Source organism: Papilio xuthus, unplaced genomic scaffold (genome assembly GCF_000836235.2).
Source record: "Papilio xuthus unplaced genomic scaffold, Pxut_1.1 DF828142.1, whole genome shotgun sequence".
Taxonomy (NCBI): Eukaryota; Metazoa; Arthropoda; class Insecta; order Lepidoptera; family Papilionidae; genus Papilio; species Papilio xuthus.
The window spans coordinates 4,502,076-4,522,379 of record NW_013530507.1 but is presented as its reverse complement, the minus strand read 5'-3'; the positions used below and the strand labels follow the sequence as shown (position 1 = coordinate 4,522,379).

General features: G+C 33.9%; 1 protein-coding gene across 3 annotated transcripts in view; it reads right to left on the bottom strand.

The window, feature by feature from the left end:
* Positions 1–20,304, bottom strand: part of Dg (Dystroglycan) — an 85,403-nt gene that overhangs the window by 11,122 nt on the left and 53,977 nt on the right. For all 3 annotated transcript variants that reach the window (XM_013307356.1, XM_013307358.1, XM_013307357.1), the window contains 5 exons: positions 6,847–7,027; positions 4,942–5,088; positions 4,521–4,688; positions 2,114–2,278; positions 188–307 (listed from right to left, as the gene is read on the bottom strand). In XM_013307356.1, coding sequence (XP_013162810.1) covers positions 188–307; positions 2,114–2,278; positions 4,521–4,688; positions 4,942–5,088; positions 6,847–6,966 — 720 coding nt within the window. In that variant the 5' untranslated portion in view covers positions 6,967–7,027. The remainder of the gene's footprint in view (positions 1–187; positions 308–2,113; positions 2,279–4,520; positions 4,689–4,941; positions 5,089–6,846; positions 7,028–20,304) is intronic.

The window sequence follows — 20,304 nt, the reverse complement described above, 5'->3', positions numbered from 1 at the left end:
ATATGTTATGTACAGATTTGGTTTCAGAAACCAAAGATTACTAAAATCTAAAACTAACTACATGAATGTTATTTGACAGTTTTACTTTTTAAATAAGTAGCTACTAATTTCAACAGTTACATTTTGGAAGAATGTGGAATTTATAAAATATTTAAATAATTATTAGTCCATTGTTGTGTTGCCTTACATTGAGGTAGATGGCGGTGGCGGCGTCGTTGCGCTTGCGCTGCGTGGTGCCCGCACCGCTCAACAGAACCGCGTCACCTCGCACCGACTCCGCTTTGTATGGCTCCATTGAGAACTCGTCCTGAAACCGAAAACAAAAATTTTATAATACTAATATTATAAAATATGATAAATTCAAAAGTTTAGATGGTTGTCTCTTTGAAGGTATTTCCGAAACGACTGAAAAGATTTCGTATAGATTTATTTACATTTGGTGTAGACGTATAACGTAGTCTGGAAGAACACATAGGTAACTTATTAAGTTTTTTTTCATGCGCGACTACGGAGTCGAGGGCGATAGCTAATAAGGAATAAACAATCATCGAATTAGATTCCTTTTTCACTAGCGCAGCTAGTCGTTTAGTGGAAGATAACTCTTAAAGACCTTAGACCAGTAGTACTTTATTACATCATTTTTTTTTTAGTATTATTTTCCTTTCTATCCTTAAGATGTGCTATTAAATAGCTCTTTATAATAACTTTCTTTTAGCTCTGTTATATACAAAAAGCAAAATACTTTTTCTTGCTATTTAAACGGGCTTAATTATGCATCCGTATATGCACGTAAATTCTCCATATTCCAGACTACCTAACAAAGTAAACACATTTCAGCCTGAGAGACCTAACACTACCCTTGCTTTTGACTTGATTAAGCTTTTAATCCGAGCGAAGCGTGAAATAAGATACGAGAGGGGAATAATCCCAGTCTTGCGTCTACGAAGGGGTTGATGTTTGTAAAGTAAACATATTCACATTGGTTAAATCGTACTGTTGCTTACCAAAACTTTTTTCAATGCAACTATTTTAACGTGCAAAAGTTAACTCTTAGCAAATTCCATGTTGATTTAGCTCTTTTCATTTATAAGTTTTATTAATGTATTTATACGTTTGTCTGTTATCTTACAAACGACGCAACTCTTAAAACTGCCAACTTGTATATTTAAACCATTGCAATCTTCCTAATATTATAAATACGAATGTTTAGATGGATGGATGTTTGAAGTTATCTCCGGAACGGTTTAACAGATTTCGCTGAAATTTGGCATAGATATAAAACGTAGTCTGGAATAACACATAGCCTACTAATTACTTTTTTTTTAATCCCGCACAGACGGAGTCGAAGAAAACAAAAAACATAAATTTTATCTCTTAGCTTTTGACTTCAAAAATGTATTTTACGGAATACAATATCATAGTATCATTTTAAAACACGAACGACTTTGTTTAAGACATCAGAATTAGTTGAAATAATTACTTAGTATTCAAGCACGTAATTAACTTTTATTTAGAAAACGATGTGATGTTAACCAGCCGGTGGTTTTATTGCAGAGCTCAGATCTTATCCATAAAACCTTCGGGCTCGCAATAAAATGGAACACGTAAAAAAATCAGCCCAACAACCTCTTCGATATGTACATATTTCAATAAATTCTGGATTATTGAGATAAGACTGGCTGGAAATTATTTAACATGCTTTTATTAGATATTTATTTAGTAGCTGTCAGCCGCGACTCCGTCCACTAAATTGAAAATTAGTAGTCTACAAGTTCTACCTGACTATGTTCTATATCTATGCCAAATTTCAGCGAGATCCATACATACAAACATTGGCATTTATAATATTAATAAGATTAGCATTAGCTAAACTGCATAATTTTAGACTATAAATCTTAAATGCTTAGAGCTATGTTTACTTAATGAAAAAAAAAACGCTAGACAATGAGTTATTATTGTAGTTTATATTGTTGTTTTCCAAATATGAATTGTAATAAAATAATGGTGTCAACTGGTCAGTTGTTCTCAAACTTCTAATATAACAATTTTATTCTTAAATATTTGTTTATATTTTCTTCGTTTTATTAACTATTTCTTGTTAATTTTTACGTACCCCATCAAGTGCCATGAAAGCGGCGAGATCCATGAGCGCACGGATGCGATGTCGCGGCGGGATGCGGTGGAAGGCGCCGTCCACCAGGATGACCAGCACCAGCCGGTTCTCATCGTGACGGCACCAACCGTATTTAGATTGCGGCTTCTCGTTTGATTCTTTCACCTGCAAGATATTATTTAGTAATTAAATTCTTAAAATAATTATTATAAACTACTGTTAAAAATATACGCAAACAAGCTGTCTCCTGTGACTCCGTTCGCACGGAATAAATAAGACATCATTAGCATGTGTATTTTTATTTTTTATTCTTCCAGACTGTGTTTAATCCAAGATCATGAGCAAAAATGTTTTGTCAAGATCCATTGAGCCGTTCTGGAGATACCTTCCAATAAAAATACATCCATCCATAAACTTTCGCATTTATAATATTATTAAGATAAGTGATTAGTTTATACATTTAAAGAAATTTTGTTTAGCAGGTGATACGATCATCTACAGTCCAACCGGGATAAGCGAGAGGCCAAGGAACCGCAATATGTTTCTTACTTATGGTCGTCCCTTAGGATCTGAATGACTCTAGCTTATAAAGGTCGCTTATCCAGTTTTGACTATATTCTGATTAAAAACATTACCTCTATGTACTAAAAATAAAATAAAATCTATAACAATGATATTTCGTGGCAAATATGAATTCAAATAATGGTTTACATCACGATAAGCTTGTGAATAGCCTAAGCGTATTGCAATTAGTCGTAATGGCGGATAAATGGACAATAACAGGGCTTTATGTCTGTAATCTTAATGATATAAACGTTTCTGGCGTCCGTCGTTTATTCATCGTCTGAGACACTCAAAACTTTATTACAGAGTTGTAACACTAGCCGTGGGTTTCTGAGACCAACATTTTCGATTATAAAACATATTGTTTTCTCTGTTTTCACAAAGATGAAAGATATAGATGAAGATATGATTTATACGCAGATTTTGGTCTCAGAAACATATTGTACATGCACTCGTAAATAAGAAAGTTCAGAGGTTCATAATTTTGACTAATTTATAAAAGTAAAAAAAACAATAAAGCGATATTACATTTTACTCTAGAGGGGTAAGCAGAGATTACTTACAGACTTCCGTTTAACACGTTAATCTTACTTTTTATATCCATACATCCATACATACATGTTCTAGATGTACTAATTATGAGGAATAAAACACAGCCGACGTTTATAATTAAACTAGCTTTCGCCCGCGACTCCGTCCGCGCGGGATTAAAAATAGATGTTGGCCGATTATCAGACCTACTCAATATGCTCACAAAATTTCATGAGAATCGGTCAAGCCGTTTCGGAGGAGTATGGGAACGAAAATTGTGACACGTGAATTTTATATATAAGATATAACGGTCTACTAATAAAGTATTAAAATAAAGCTAAAAAAACCGTACTTATACAGATAAAGTTTTAAATATGATGTAATTAACCAATTCAAAAACTTACGAAATGCCTCATTAGCCTCTCATCGTTGAATAAAATAAGCACAATAGTTTTTTGTGCCGTGAACGAATATTTTGTCTGAACGATGAAATTAACCGTTATTATTCACTAATGAGAGAAGCGCTTACTAAATGAGATAATACAAATTAAAACAAGGTTGTTCTTAATTTTAAAAGAAAAATTAATTCGATAATTATGACCACAGATATTTTTTGAACTCCCAATTTTTTTTTAAAGGTACGCGTCCAATGGTTCGCGACAGCGGCACCACACGCGCGGCCCGCAACAGATTTTAGTTTTCTTTATATGATTATTATGACAAAGAAAATTCGTTTAATCCGTGCGTGCGGTGCGTACTACGGGTCGATGAACGCGTACCTTTAGCCTCTACGGTTTGAAGTGAAAGTCTACTACCGAAACACGTAAAAATTAATTTTTATTTCATATGTCAGGACTTCGACGATGAGTCAATATCAAAACCCATCATAGCATAGTTGGTAATCGTTGCATTCGCAATGCAACGACGAAGTAATGCTGTTGGCTGAGATCGGATCGCGTCGCGGCTTAAGGGATTATGGAGCTTGTGCAGCGTTCGCCTAATGGCCGGACCCGTCACTTACATAAATGTCTCCCCTACTCAATGCCTATAGTTATTATCGTAAGTGTGACAAATGGCATATATAACTAAATACGTATGTGTGTAAAATACCCGCATTATATTGAAATAATGGCGGAATACATTTCAATAGATCAATATAGATAATGCGTTTTGTGATCTTTTACAAGCATCCCCTGGGAGCGAAAGTTCCCTATAAGATATAACAAAGAACAACTAAAAAAAGACTATTACAAATCTTAATTTTTTAATTTGAATCCTCGTGTATGTGTATACGTATATGTTTAGTCCATACCTCTATAGTGAAATAATCAGTGGCAGTAAGTCCGCGGGTGTGGCCATGCGCGACAACTGCAAGCGCGTGCGCCCCGAGCTGAGCGCGCTGGGGCAGCCCGCTGAGCAGGCCGTGCCGCGAGTCCACGGCCAGCCAGCTGGGCGTCTGACGAGACGATTTGCTGTACACCTAAGCAACGAATTAACAAATACATTAACAAATCTAAAGGATAAAATTATAAAAAAATTAAAACAATATTAAGTGCGTAAATTAATTAATTAAAGACGTTAACACATCAGCCGGTGTATTTATCGATTAGTTTTGGTGGAAAGACCATGACAGGCCCATAACTAATACGGTATATTTCGCGCAAGTTTTATTTTCATTGGCTATTAAGTAAATTAGACATGAGTTTATAATACACCAATGTAAAAATCAGTACCTTGTAAGCTACTACGTCACCGGAGAATGCTTCTTTGGGTATCTCCATGCGGAACAAATGCCCCACGTAGGCCGATGTGTCGGGAACACCCCATAATCTTCTTAGGCCATTTTTTGCTATTTCTGAATGGTTTGCTGTCAGTTCAACCTGGTGAAGTTTAACACAATTAAAACAGTACAAGTTTTTCCAAACTGTTACGACTTAGGGGCCTTCAAGAAAAGAGCGTACAACTTCCTTAAAGGCCGGCAACGCATCTGCGGTTTCGGCGGCGTCGGATCAAATAATATTAGGCGATTCGTTGCTCGTTTGCCCCCTTCTCCTATAAAAAAAAACTAAAAACATTCTTATAATAATATTGTCACGGGTTTTTACTATATTTTGATTCTTTCTGGAAATTTTACTTTTATGTGGAAATACCCGGCATTCGATAATATTAGGAAATTATGCATATCCATGTGAACATATGTATATCTTTAGCAAACATGTCGGTCTGTTATGTATTTACACAAACATATTTTACGCAAATACTGATAAGGTTACCTTAGATCCAAACATTTACTATTGCATTTTAAATCAGATTTAATTTGTCACCAATGTTCAAAAATGTATCTAAAATATTCTTAAAAGCTTATTTGCGAAAATTTAAAATTATACAGCTGAATCAAAATCAGCAAAAAAATAAGTGTTTATTTCGTCGCTAGTAAAATATAAAAAACATTTACCTTCCAAACATCTAAATACGTTTGGTATGAAAAAGCTTTCAACGAAAAATTGTACAGGGAGAGAGAAAAATCTCGGTAAATCGTGAGAGCTGATGTTGAGTGTTAACGAATTCACACGACTGGTATACGATAATATTGTTAGCTGCCATATTGTAGGATTTTACGAGCTATACACGTCGTTTTGGACCGTCTTCCAGCTTTATTTATATTTACCAAAGAGTTTTATGCAGTAATATTTTCTTTATGAATATTATTTAATTCAATTATACTCTGTAATGGAATTATTTGAAATATATTTATAACTAGCTGACGTTTGCAAATCCGTCCGCGCGTAATTAAAAAAAAAGTTAGTAACCTATGTGTTCTTCCAGACATTATGCCACTTCTACATCTATGCCAAAATTGATCGAGATCCGTTGAGACGTTCTACAAATAACTTCGAACAAACATCCATCCATTCATGTAAATATTTGCATTTATAATTATATATTAGTAAGATTTAAGAGGCACGTAAAAATATTACAATTAAAGAAATGATTAAAATGACGTCAGTCTTTGACTTCATAAAATAAAAATATTTTTACCCAATTAAACATAAAGCCTTTAAAATTATAAAAAAAGATTTCATAACATTTATTATTTGAATTAAATGCATAATAATAGCAGACTTTAGTCGTTAAAACAGGAGTACCGTCAACTTCCGTATCCTGAATAGAAAATTGTAGAGCACTCTGTATATGCGCAGTACAGTGTATTGCACGTTTACAAAGCTCTCGCACAGCTCACTCTGGCTCGGTTCACTACACTGTGCACGACGGTAACGGGCAAATACGAGTCCAGGTTTGTCAATATTCTCATGTCATAAACTGTAGTGCCGTTGATATCTATGCGTGAAATTCATCCAAATGTTATTGGAAAAGAACTTCTCAACTAATATACCTTATGTATGATAAAAGAAAGTAATTTGTTTCCTGCAGGAAATGTCCATTTTCATTGCTCCTCTTTCTAGTGATCCACAGAAGTAATTTTCAAGACAGAAATTCTGTCGAGAATCTTATATGGATATCGAATATTCTAAACACTAAAACACCGTTCAAGATTTGACCCGATTTTGTTAGATTTTCACACATTAAAATCTTTAGGTAACTTAAAATTTGTTAAACAAAAAAGTGGATGTACATACCTGGAACTCATCATTGTTATCAAAATCGAAGTCATCATCGTTGCGTGAGATGGCTAGGGGGCACAGCACCAATAGCAAGACTGCCAACAGGGCGCAGCCCGAGCACCGCGCGCGCGTCATCTCCGCCTGGTCCGCGACTGAACCTCGCGCCGCGGTGACCTCATAAACACGGCCCGATCATCTGTTGACCAATTCACACATCTCAATAACAATAATACTATAGTATTTGTAAACATTCAACAATTGTTATAGGTCAAACAATTGTTCTAAACCATTAGTAACTTGTTAGGAATACTATTATAATGAGTTTACAGTTTTAATTCATATCTGTAAAATATATATGCAGCTTTAGAATATCGTTAAAGTAGAATTCCATTGTTTCACTTTTCTTTTCATCAACAGAGAGACTACAATATATATTATAAAGTATTGCGGCAGTGAAAATGGTTAGTAATTGTAATCGTTGAGTTTAAAGAGGATATCATGTTATGCGCATCATTATTTTGTAAAGCTTCTGTTCGCTTTATAACTTACAACGTCTAAGTTTCCGTATGTTACAAAGGAGTGTGTTGAAAGAAGGAGGGTGTGCGAGCGGAAACGGCTGAGATAGTGTTACACAGTTAAAGGCGCGTGCGGCTGCATAATTATCGGACGCAAATAGCTCGAAGCTTTGAACCGCCTCGCGTCTCGCGATCTACCACTACTACGATGTCGCGAAACCACTTCAAGGAATTTTAATGCATTGCTATTAAACTAATGAATAATCCTAGAAAGTATAAGGATTGCTTAAGTATTTTAAGTCTCGTACACAAACGATACCCTTCACTGCTGCAAGTGACACTCAAAAAGTATTGACCACTAATTTTCACCCTCACATTAAATACCGTTTAATTAAGAAATCACTTAGTATAGATTTTTCACACTATTCTTTAGTAACAAGCTATCTTAGTAACCATTATACGACTTTGAGAATGACAGTTAGAGAGGGATATCACAATAATACTTATATCAGCTACAAGCATATTTCTTTGCGTTATCTTACTATTTACTAATATTATAAATGCTTAGATGGATGTTTGTTTAAAGGTATTTACAGAACGGTTGCATGGATCTTGCTGAAATTTGGCACAGATGTAGAACACAGTCTGGAAGAACGCATAAGCGATTAATTAAGTTTTTATTTTAAATACGTGCGGAAGGAGTCGCGGGGGACAGCTAGTATGTAAATAATTAAATTAAAATAAATATACGTAGTTGACCAGGGACAAGGCGTGTAACTTGCAACTGTAATCAACCATTTCTACACAAAGCATGACATTTTTTCACATTATGCGCAATTACAGTCACTTTGTTTTCGTGACTTTTGCACAATAAAGGAATTTGTAATTTAAATTTCTACAAGTCTGCCACTCCAATTATTGTGGAGAAGTTGGCAGCTTGCGGACATAAATATACATTTAAGGATAATAAGTGCTCGAGTGGAAATACCTTGTCGGGTACAAGTCACCGTGAACCGGACATTGAGTTGGCTTTCCAATTTTGTATAAGGAAATATATTTTTCTTTTTAAATTAAATTATATTCGAATTAAATTCAAAGATATGTGTGAAGTCAACCAACCCGCACTTGGCCAGCGTGGTTGACTATGGCCTAATCACCCTTAACTTAGTGCAGGCTCCGAGCCCCTCGGTGGGGAGGTATAGTGAGCTGATGAAAAAGAAGATAATTGAAGTATTAGTTGCAGAATTTTATTTATTAAAAACTTTATCGGATCTGACTCGAACATTCCCGATTCCCAGTCCTATAAAGAGATGTCTTAGTGAAGCTTAGCTTTTATCGTAAGTGCTTTTGCCGTCTTCGAGCGGATTGGATTCAACCGCAGCTATTTAAAACTTCCTACTGCTACAGTCATAAAATGAATACTTTATAGACTTAATAGTTGGTTAATTCTAGAATACATTAATGTAGTAAATTATTATCAATAAAACACGAATAAAATGGCATTTTCTAAAAATGATTCCTAGCTAGATCGATTTATCGCCCCCGAAACCCCCCTATATACTAAATTTTATGAAAATCATTGGAGCCGATTCCGAGATTCCAATTATATTTATACAAGAATTGCTCATTTAAAGATACAAGATATATGTTTTGATATATTTGATGTAAAATCAATAAATGATGCCATTAGTCTGTCTTCTGTGAAGATAATCACAATTATAATTGAATATGGAAAGATTTTAGGTGATTCCTGGATTTTAGATCTTTAGCTGGTTACTAATATTTTCGATTAGAAAGAATAAAAACATTCTATTGAGAGAAGGTTAAGTGAACTTAATAAAAGTAGATGTTAACATCATTATAATGATTTTATTAATGAATCGGCAGCACCTATGTCTCAAAAAACGAAGAGGTTCGTTTGAAGAACGTAAATCAAAAGCTTTTTAACCTCAACACAGTTTCCACGTTCACAACTAGGTCAATGTTACTACATCTCTGTTATGTTGAATTAAATCTTCTTGATTTAATTTGGATAATCATTCAATCAAAGATATAATAATTTTATCTTTTAATACCTTTGAATAATATAAGCCTCTAGCTTGTCTGGCTCCTGTACTATAAAAAAGTACTGTCCTGTGAGAAAACGTTGTTATAATTTTAATAGTGAATTTATTACATTTTTAAGAGGAATAAACCCATAATTCCCTGAATGTAGAATATAGCTTCTTACAAAAACATTAATAACGAAACATTCTTAAACATAAGTCATTATTCCTTTTTGTTCCATTATATTCTTCGCAACAATTTCTCAAAGGCCTAGTTTTTTCTTGTTCTTAATTTTTAATTTGAATTTAAAATTCTCTCAACTCCCTAAAGGATATACTTGTTCCTGAACGTTTCTTTTGCTTCAAGAACATTTTTATGTAAATTCATAACTTGTCGTATTTGAATATTAGTTTTAAAATTCTCTATTCGTATGTACAATTATGAATTAATGAAAATTATAGTTAATTTAGGTTACAAAAATGAATAATGTAGCTTTAAAGTGACCATAAAGATGTCAGTTTATAGGAAGACATGGAAAAAGATAATATATGTCGACCGAATAAAATGGGACACAGTTTTTTTTACTTTAAAAATATCACGTAGGTATGTAAAGAGTAATATACTTGTAACTTTAGCTACTTGTTTGAGATCTTTAATAAATAAATCATAGTCAAATTTAACACAACCTAAAGCACTGAAAGGCTAAACGGCTACAAAGTTATAGCTAAAAATATTCTTAACACTAAAATGTGCTTGAAAGTTGACTCGTAAACGTTGGATAGTTTTAGAAGCGAGCTTTTACATGCTGCGAGTTACACGCTAGAAGCTCGAAGCTCTATCGAACTTACCCTTGCCAAGAGGGTGGCTAAGAGGGTTACTACAATGGATCTCCCCCGGCCAAATCTCTTATAAATATATGCAGTCCTTATATAAATTGTAAACGAAAACAACACCTGCTTTTTGAATTCAAGGACATTAAATTAAAATTGTTATGAAATTATTTATTTTCTAACCAAAACTGTATATAATCGTGTTTTAAGATTCACTGTTGCGTTATAAGCATCACAAATACATCATGTTCGCGAAACGTTATTTTATTTTTAATATTACACTAGTCGTCCACAGGCCGCGCGAAGTAGTCGTTGTGTTCTACCAGACTATGTACTATATCTATGCCAAATCGCAGCGAAATCGATGCAGCCATTCTAAAGATACCTTCAAACAAACATTCATCAATCCCTCCATCCAAACATTAACATTTATAACATTAATAAGACAAGATATATACTCCAACAGTTTAGATTAAGAGCGTCCCTTACTCTACAAAATATTTTCGACGTGAATTCTGTAGAAACGGATTCAAACTATAGTAGGTAATTTATTTTATACGCAAAGCAGGTGTATCTGTTTTTTATTATGAGTTAATAAAGAAGACAACAGGTGTATCTACCTACTTTTTAGTTTACTTAAAAACCTGTAAGCAGGTGATGATTATCTCTTGATTACATAACTTAAAGCTTATGTAAAACCAGAGATATTGAACTGACAAAAGACATTTATTTTGTTAGATTTATCGTGGATTTCTGAGTCCAAAATCTTTCTCCGTTTAAAATATATTGTTATCTCTGTTTTGTCAAAGGTTACAGGGTTGACGATATGTTTTAAACGGAGATTTCAGGGTCAGAACCCACGGTTAAAACGAAAAAAATGCTTGATTTAAAAACTCATATCACTTAAATAGTAATAAGAATTTCGACGTTTTTTTATCAATGTTTCTATTATATACTACTTTATCAAGTACCAAATACGAGTAATATAAAGATATTTTTCTAATAACTCCAAAAAATGATCTGTAAGTTTATTTTTGCGACGAGTAACTTACGGAAGCTTAGAGAAAAGTCCACTGGGAAATATAACGAGAGTGGCAGGGACTTGTCAGGATTACCTTTGACTAAGGGACGATGTTTATTTTCTGATTGTTTTTATATGAAGGAATTAATATGTGTATGACATTAGTATAACCGTGGAATTCCACTGCCGAAAATTTAATACAAAACACATTGTTGTCCCATCTTTTTTTAATGCTATGGATCGCCAAAAATTATTAGGATGAAAGTGATAACTTGTTTTAAATTGCAATGTTTAAGATAAATCTACTAAAGGCTCCATAAAGTGATTTAAGCGCGAGTTAACATCTGTATCTGGCAATGTAAAACATACTCTAATTTAAAGAACAAAATTGTAGTCTTAACTTTGATACAATATTGTTATAAATATAGAGAAATAAAAATAAATCCATCTTGAACAAACGACCCACTTCCTAAGGAAAAGAACACAAGGATGCTAAGACAAGAATATTTCCGGGTCCGGTTGCTTCAGGCTTTTATTTTACTTTTTTTCTTTTCTTTCTTTGTTCTATTCCTTTTATATTTCATTCTGTTTGAAATCTTGTGATCACTACAACTGCACTATGAATTTGAAATTTCATAAAATAAAAAAGATATAAACGCATATTTGCCTATACATTTTTATAAGGTACTTATTAGTCTATAAAAATATTACATTATTTTTGAATAAAATCATTTAGTAACAAAACTTATTTATATCGACTATAATAACCAGTTAAAGTTTTCTAACTTTAATAAGAGAAAATGTTGAAAAGGGTATTTGAAGGGGAGACTGTACAAGAAACGAACCGAAACTCGGTACCCTCCACGTTTCCCTAACAAACACGATCTATTGAAAGTTTTGAGTATTTCGTATTGAGCATATCGTCAATTTTCTTACCTCTTCTGTGAAAATTAAACCATGTAGAATATCTACCAGAAACGAAGAAAGTGTATGGAGTTATCGAGAAAGTTTCAAGGTGTTTTCAAAAGTATAATGAGTCAAATTACTAAGAATACTTTATAAAATATTTTATTGTGAAACACATAAGAATGTTAGTGTTCTACAAAACTAAAAATATTTGGTCTCATTGGTGTTGGACGACAAATATATTAGGTGCAGTTTGAGTTTGATGGTAAAAACAAGTTATTAACCACTGGCATACGACAAGCTTTGATATAATAAAGGTCATATGAATTATGAACTATAAAACAAGTTATCTTGACTTTTACAAGGCGCTGTACGTACTCTTATTAACTTACAATCATTTATTGCTGAGTAATAAAATGATAAGTTAAGACGATTCTGTTAACATTGAATATGCTATCAGTAATCGTTTTCATTTAGCGAAAAAGGCAAAGGCGCCGCGGTGCCGGTCCGCCAGGGTCAGACTGGCTGGGAAGCAAGAGCGTTGCATACCGGCCCTTGAATTTAGGTCAGCGAGCAATCGCAGTTGTCATAATCAGAATAATTCACGTTCCCGTCCGATTAAGTTACCTCGCAGACCGAAAGTCTTCCAACTTTATTTTGAAAACGACTATTAAATATTACAATCCAGTTGGGAAAACGAATTCTAAATTGCCAAGTCGTAACTTTGGTATAATACAAAAGTAATGACACTCGATCGACTTGTAAATTGAGAACTTAGATTTTCAATCTTCATCTTCAGAAATTTCTATTATAATTTTAAAAATTCTTTTTTAGAAGGCATCTTCGGAACGGCTGCAAGGACTCGCTGAAATTTGGCATAGATGTAGAGCATAGTCTGGAGGAACATATTGTAGAACAGGCCATAGTCGCGGGCGATAGCTAGTGTATGATATAGAGAAAATTAGAGTGTCAAGACCGTGCTAAAAACTAAGGATCTTTGTTCAAAGAACGAGATTATATTTGTATTACCATTAACAAATGTTTTCCGTACGATTTCTTCCGATTCAAAAATCCGTCACCAACATAACTGTTGACCGATGTCACGTGATGAATAAGCGTATGCAGTGATGCGCTCTTGCTTTCCTTGAACCGAACTGAGGGCCGCCGCAAGGTGATTCACATAGCTTCTTTAACATTGTATTGCGAAGACACAAGACTTACTGACACATGCTTATTAATAAGCCATTCAACAGATATGTAAAGTTCGAAAGAAACGGGATTCTTAACAGGATGGGCATTTTAACACCCATATATTATATGTATGTCGAAGCATATTGTGTGTGTTACGAACAAATTTTTAATAAAATTGGAGTAAAATATAATATAAAAAGTATTTGCGTTGCTAATAACGAAAAACCAATTTTAAATTTTTTTGTCTGACTGCATGTCTGTCGGTAAGGTCGGGTAATCTCCGGAACGGCTGGATCTATTTCTTTTATTTTTACGCCGAACGTTAGACCGCTAGTAATATTATTAAGAACGTCTAATTACGAGCCTCTTGTAACAATATAAATAAAACATATTTAAACTACTAATTGCATTCCAAAAAGTACAAAAGCATGCGATAGAATACATATGCAAATACAATTGTCGCTAAAACGCAGCAGGTAAGAACATCGTATTATAGACAGACCATAACATAAAGATAAAAATTTGGTGGATGAAGTTTTCAACGCCGCAACCATAACCGCATTCTCCGGATTGCGAACGTCCGTCGGGATTGCGAACAAAATTATTCCGATTCGCAGCGGAGACTCGCCGAGGCGGTTTACAACCAGCAAATTAAATTCAGACGAATTCGTTAAGAGAATTTGATGTAATCATTCCTTTCTATATTAGCTTAATTAGTTACATTAACAGAAAGAAAACATTGTACTGGAGCAGTAAATTATATAATTTTAATAAGTAATTATTTTTATAAAGGGAGCGCCCTGGATGCAGATAGCACAAGACCGATCATCGTGGCGACCTTTGGGGTAGGCCTATGCCCAGGAGTGGGCGACTAATAGCTGGCAAGAAGAAGAAGAAGAATTATTTTTTTTATTAGTTAGCGGTCTTAATGCGTGTTTTGGTCCTATTATTCAAAAAGTCAAGTTGAGAAAGGTTCTATTGCTATCACAATGGCTTTAATTCACTGCTGAATGTATCGCAAACTTAGGAAGATTTATCGTAATAGGATTACATCAAGTCGCTGTATCAATCCGTCTTAGGCTTTACACTACAATAGACATGTTCAGGCGTCTTAGACTGGATTTCTGAAACTATAATCTTCGTTTAAAACATACTGTTATCTCTTTTGTGATAGATAGTGACAAGGAAGTCGATATGTTTTATAAGACACTAGCTGTTGCCCGCGACTCCGTCCGCGTGGTTATATAAAAAGTTTAATACGTAAATAAGTTACATAAAAAGCAGTTCTTCAAGGCATAAATTCGAAAAAAAGAATAAATAGTATCCTATATCCGTCTCCTGGCTCTAAGCTACCTCCTCACCAATTTTCAACCATTTCGGTAAAGCTGTTCTTGAGTGTAACTAACACGACTTTCTGTTTATATATATATAGATTTAGGTCTCAGATGCCTATGGTTATAAGCACTTTACTTTGTGATTGTTTAAGGCAATCAGCTCATTAGTGAGTACCGAAAAATAAATCGAAAAATCGATTCATCGTATTACCTGGTGTTATACAATGAATCGATTTTTCGATCGAATAATCAGAATTCTATCTGTACCCATCTTTCCTTGTCAGCAGGTTACGACGCATTTTAAATTCATTCCCTTGAAATGTTACAGATCAAAGTAATCGATGAATTTTATCTTCGATTAAGGATCGATTGTTAAGTCTGAATATGTACGGAATTTGTACTGAGCCACTGAACTATCAAAATGGTGGTAATAAAATTAACATGACCTATAGACGTCGATTTGTACATCTTATATATAAAATTCTCATGTCACAATTTTCATTCCCAAACTCCTCCGAAACGGCTTGACCGATTCTCATGAAATTTTGTGAGCATATTGAGTAGGTCTGAGAATCGGCCAACATCTATTTTTATTCCCGCGCGGACGGAGTCGCGGGCGACAGCTAGTTTCAATGTCGAGGTTCAATGACACTGTTATAGCTGCGCACCGAATCCAACGCATACTCACTAATATCCGTTACTTAATTAAAAATTCTCATTGTTAAGTAAAAAAGCATTAAACCGTTAAATTTTATTAAAATGTAGGTCATTTATTTCTTTATTTTTAACTCCGATGTTTTAGTGTTGATGCGTTCGTTATTTATTGTTGCAGCCGCTCACCTTTACATAATGAGTACCTGCTAAATATATAGTTGGCAAACAAAACTTATAAATATTTATAGTCACGATACTATGTATACTAGATATGTCACAGTTAATTCTGATAATTGTCTTTAAACTAGCTGTCGCCCGTGATTCTATTCGCGCGGGATAAATAATAATATAACCAGCCTATATGATATTCAGACAATGTTCTTCTATGTCGAATTTTAGTGAGACCCGTTGAGCCGTTCCGAAGATACCTTCAAGCAAACATCCATCCATCTAACATTCGCAATGTTTAAGGTGGATGGATGATTGGATGTTTGTTTAAGGATATCTTTAGAACGGCTCAACAGATCTCGATCGATCGATCAGAATTTGGCATAAATAAGGAACACAATATGGAAGAACACATGGGCTACTTTTATATATTTTTAATTCCGTGCGGACCGAGTCGCGGGCGACAGCTAGTTTATAGTATTAAGGAAGAAAGTTAGATTATGGTTCCGAGTCACTACATCATTTTTACCTAACCATTACATTCAAAGTCATAATTGTCTACTCTATTTTGAAAAATTACTTGTAATACAACAACGATTGTTGCTTTATGAAAACGTGTGAAATTCAATAAATAAATTTGAATAAAAATAATTTGCTCATGGTGTACTGCACTGTTAACACTCGCCCGTTTTATTGCATTACAGTGTATGCTGGAGCTACAAAAATTGCATACTGCATGCCCGGCGCAAACAATAAGCGATAGTTTGCGTGTATTTACTTTTTTTTTAAATGCCATTAGAATAGAAAAAGTCAATATTTAATTGTACCAATGTAATATTTTTTTGTATCATAAAACACAAATTAGAAAACATACATAAATTCTTATAAGCAATAATATTAGAACTAGCTGTCATTTGCGACTCCGTTCGCGCGGCATTAAAAAAAACCTAATTAGTAGCCTATATGTTCTACATCTATGCCAAATTTCAGCGAGATCTATCAAGCTCTTCCGGAAATACCTTCAAACAATCATCCATCCATCAATCCGAATATCGCATATAATATTACTAAAAAGTAAGATTAAACAGACTCAATACAATAGAGTTATAACACTTATCTAGTTGTTTGCAAATGTCATCGTTGATACTGACACAAATTCAAATATAGCTCACATTTACATATGTATTGCTTTTACTATACGATAGACATTAAACCCGGCCACTAAACCGTTGCTATTGAGGCCATAGGCAAACATGAGGGGTCGTGCCAAAAACCGCGCATTTTACGTGCTAAAAGAAATTTTCGTAAGTGCAAATTACACTAAAATTCAGCCAAACAAAGTGTACTTTGAACTGAAATTAGCCAAAAAAACGTATGAATCAACATTATTGGTTTAAAAGAATTATATTCTCGGCTGTTTAATTCTACCAAACTATGTATAAAAAGTATTTTTGAACTATGACCTCTATCTACTTAACACGTTCAGTGCCACTGACTCCCCTGAATAAGTGAACATAGTGGCATTGAAAGTGTTAAAACTATTTAGACAAAAACCTTAACCCTTAATTTTGTATAGTATACCATACATACAACTCTATAAAAATATACAATCGCTATAAAATAATTTTTAACTTAGTTTTATTAAACTTATTTTTCCTTTTGCGTATATTTTGCTTTTCTTCAAAAAAAATCTTGCCACAATAAGGGTTAAGCTTAAGGTTTGTTGCGTACGCAGTTAAGTAATATCTAACAGTTCCACTAAAGTTATGTTCCATTTATATACGAGTGAATGAAATCTATACAAATAAATGATGAATACAAGGCAAATGAACATAATTTATTTCTGTAAAATTTCTTACAATCATTGAGCAATTAATGTTTATCCACATAAAATGATACCGTCATTATAATGTGTCAACATTGTTGACAATGTTCCTGCGGTTCCACTTTCTGCTTACGACAGGCGAGAAACATTTATAAGTATGTTTTTGCTCTACAACAGTGAAATCTTATATTTTTAACACGCATCACGATTCTAATGTATAAATTGATCACGCCTTATGATATAATCTTTTGATTTGAATTATTAATTATAACTTGAAAAGATATACCTAAATTCTAATTTGATTTCTTTTAAGATTATGTATTATTTGGACTTTACAAAAATGTTTCTCAAGAAAACGGTGTTTAGTATTTTTTTTTACTTAAAATAATCGTGTGTTATTTAGTATGAAATGGACCACGAACACCTTCAGTTAATAAAAATTGGGGTCAAAGAATAATAAAGTATTTACTTCCCCTCGGAATTTCGAAAAATCTGTAGTCCTGTAAATATTTATATACATTTTTGAGTTCAAATTAACGTTTGCGACGTGAGTGCGTGCGCATTAGTCTGCGTCAAGCATCCATACTTTCTTTGTTTAAAATTTGCGGGTCCCAAGAGGCTCTTTGAATGCGCGGTTTCCAGAGTTAATTACGGCAGGGCTAGTAACAGTGTTATAAAAGTTTAGTACGTCTTATGGATATACGTTTTCTTTTTTGAAACAGGAATGACGAAGCAGTCTATTGTTTTTGGCGAGTTATAATTTACAATTGGGGATATATAATTTTGAAACATTATATACTCTACTGTAATTATTTTCATGAGTTCGTACTGCATCATTTACCGCGGGTTTCTGAGACTATTTAAAACATATTGTTATCTCTGTTTTGTCAAAGGTAATGGAATGAAGATAGGTTTTATAGAGATTTTAGTCTCTGAAATTAAAGGCTAGATAAGAAGTTGCTTAGTGCTGATGTTTTATAAAAATCAATACTAAGGGTTTGTACTAATCAGTAAATGACGAAAAAACTAATATATATTTATAGTATCGAGTATTATTGATAAGCAAATCGCGTATGTTTTGTACCACATGGCGCGGTACTGCGTGGACATTGCAGGCGCGGTGATTTACGGCCCGCAGACGCATTTCGACAGACATTTGGGGGAGCGCGAATTTATTCGTCTCGCTCCTTTACACTTTGTTTTGTATTCGTACAGCATACGGACAGTATAGCTTTTGGTCACTTTTTGTTGTCGTTTTATCACTTTTCATTCAAGTGACCGTTTTTTAATAATTTATTTGTGCTAAGCATATAGACGTATCTATAAGGATAATATTCATTTAGAATTTTTTAAAGAACGTAATAATTTGTAGTTTTCTGGAAATGTCTATGGGCAGTAGACGTTTTGCTATTTTATCGAAACCAGGTGGCTACTTGCTATTACAAACTATCACATTAAGATTTACAACAAGACAAGAAACAGACATCAAATTTTAACTGACAAAAGTATTTAAGCTCACATATTTAGTTATATAAAATTATGTTCAAAATAATATTACGCTAATGTGCATATGAGTCAGTATTGCGCTGACTAATGATTACATTTCATGTAACAATATCCCCACTCATTTGATACAATATCCGATCCGCTTGTTATTACCGTGACATAATTCCCTACAATATTCAACATTATACAAGCATATTTTATAATACATGACACAAAAAATTGATTAAAGCATTAAAATGCTATGTACATTTTAAACATTTGTTACTTTTCGCTTTTGACTTGAATTAAGATGTTTCGGGAGCGATTAGTTCCAACTATAAATAAAATGTTTTCAAGTCTTGTAGATTTTCTAGTGATGATCCCTTTTAATATTATATAATAAATATAGATATTATCCGATGTTCTTACAGTGAAGGAAAATATCGTGATGCAACCTGCACATATCTGAGAAGAAATTCAAAGATATGTGTGAAGTCAACTAACCCGCACTTGACCAGCGTGGTTGACTATGGCCTAATCACCCTTAACTTATGGTAGGCTCCGAGCCCCTCGGTGGGGACGGCTGATGATGATGATGAAATATAGATATCTTTCGCTTGTTTTCGAGAGAGAAATCTTGAAAAGTAGCCCTACCTTCTATGGAACAGGGAGATGTGAGACTTGACATACTAAAGCTCCCTCGGTGGCCATCTTTAAGTACAACTGGTCAGAGTCCATGGATCTCCAAAGGAATGCACCGAGGCTAAATAATATTTAGAGATCTACAGTCTTAAGAGTTTTAATTGCGTAAGAATTATTCTGTATTTTGTTGACACTGAAGTTTCAAATTTACTATGCAGTTATCTCTGCCTATCTATATCTGCCTCAGAGTTAATGGCGTCATGCAGTCGCTTCAATGGGTAGAACAAAATACCGTTTAGAACAATGCTCCCATTGTGACAGGCGATACTTGGCACTGCGGTACATCATAGGCGAGCTGTTGCAAATAGACGTAGCTATTTATTTATGTTACAATGAAAGCAGGCCTGTACTATTTTCGTTACAGTTTTAGTAGTACGGGTGATTTATTCTGCATTTTGTTGAAAATATACTGCACCTACTGCGGTTTAACTGTCGCATAAAACGTTTGAAAAGACCTATTACAACGGAACTGTGTAATTCATGAGCTCATATAACATAGGAAGTAGAATTGGATCAATAAATACTCGCAGTGTTCATGTTAATTTAAGGTAGATTTTCTCGTCAGTCCAATAAATCTCTGGTAAAAACAGATTTTCAATTTTATTAGGTTAATTTGCAAAAACGTTTTCCCACCTCCTTTGATATACTTTTAAATTTTTTCTCTCTTGCGGATATACAATATGTGAAATAGCAGTGGTACCAAATGCGTCCAGGTCTGAGTTTAGTGCCCCGTCTAGACGGGAGGGTGCATGCTGGCTCGTAAATCACATCCCGTCATCTTTAGTACCATTATTTA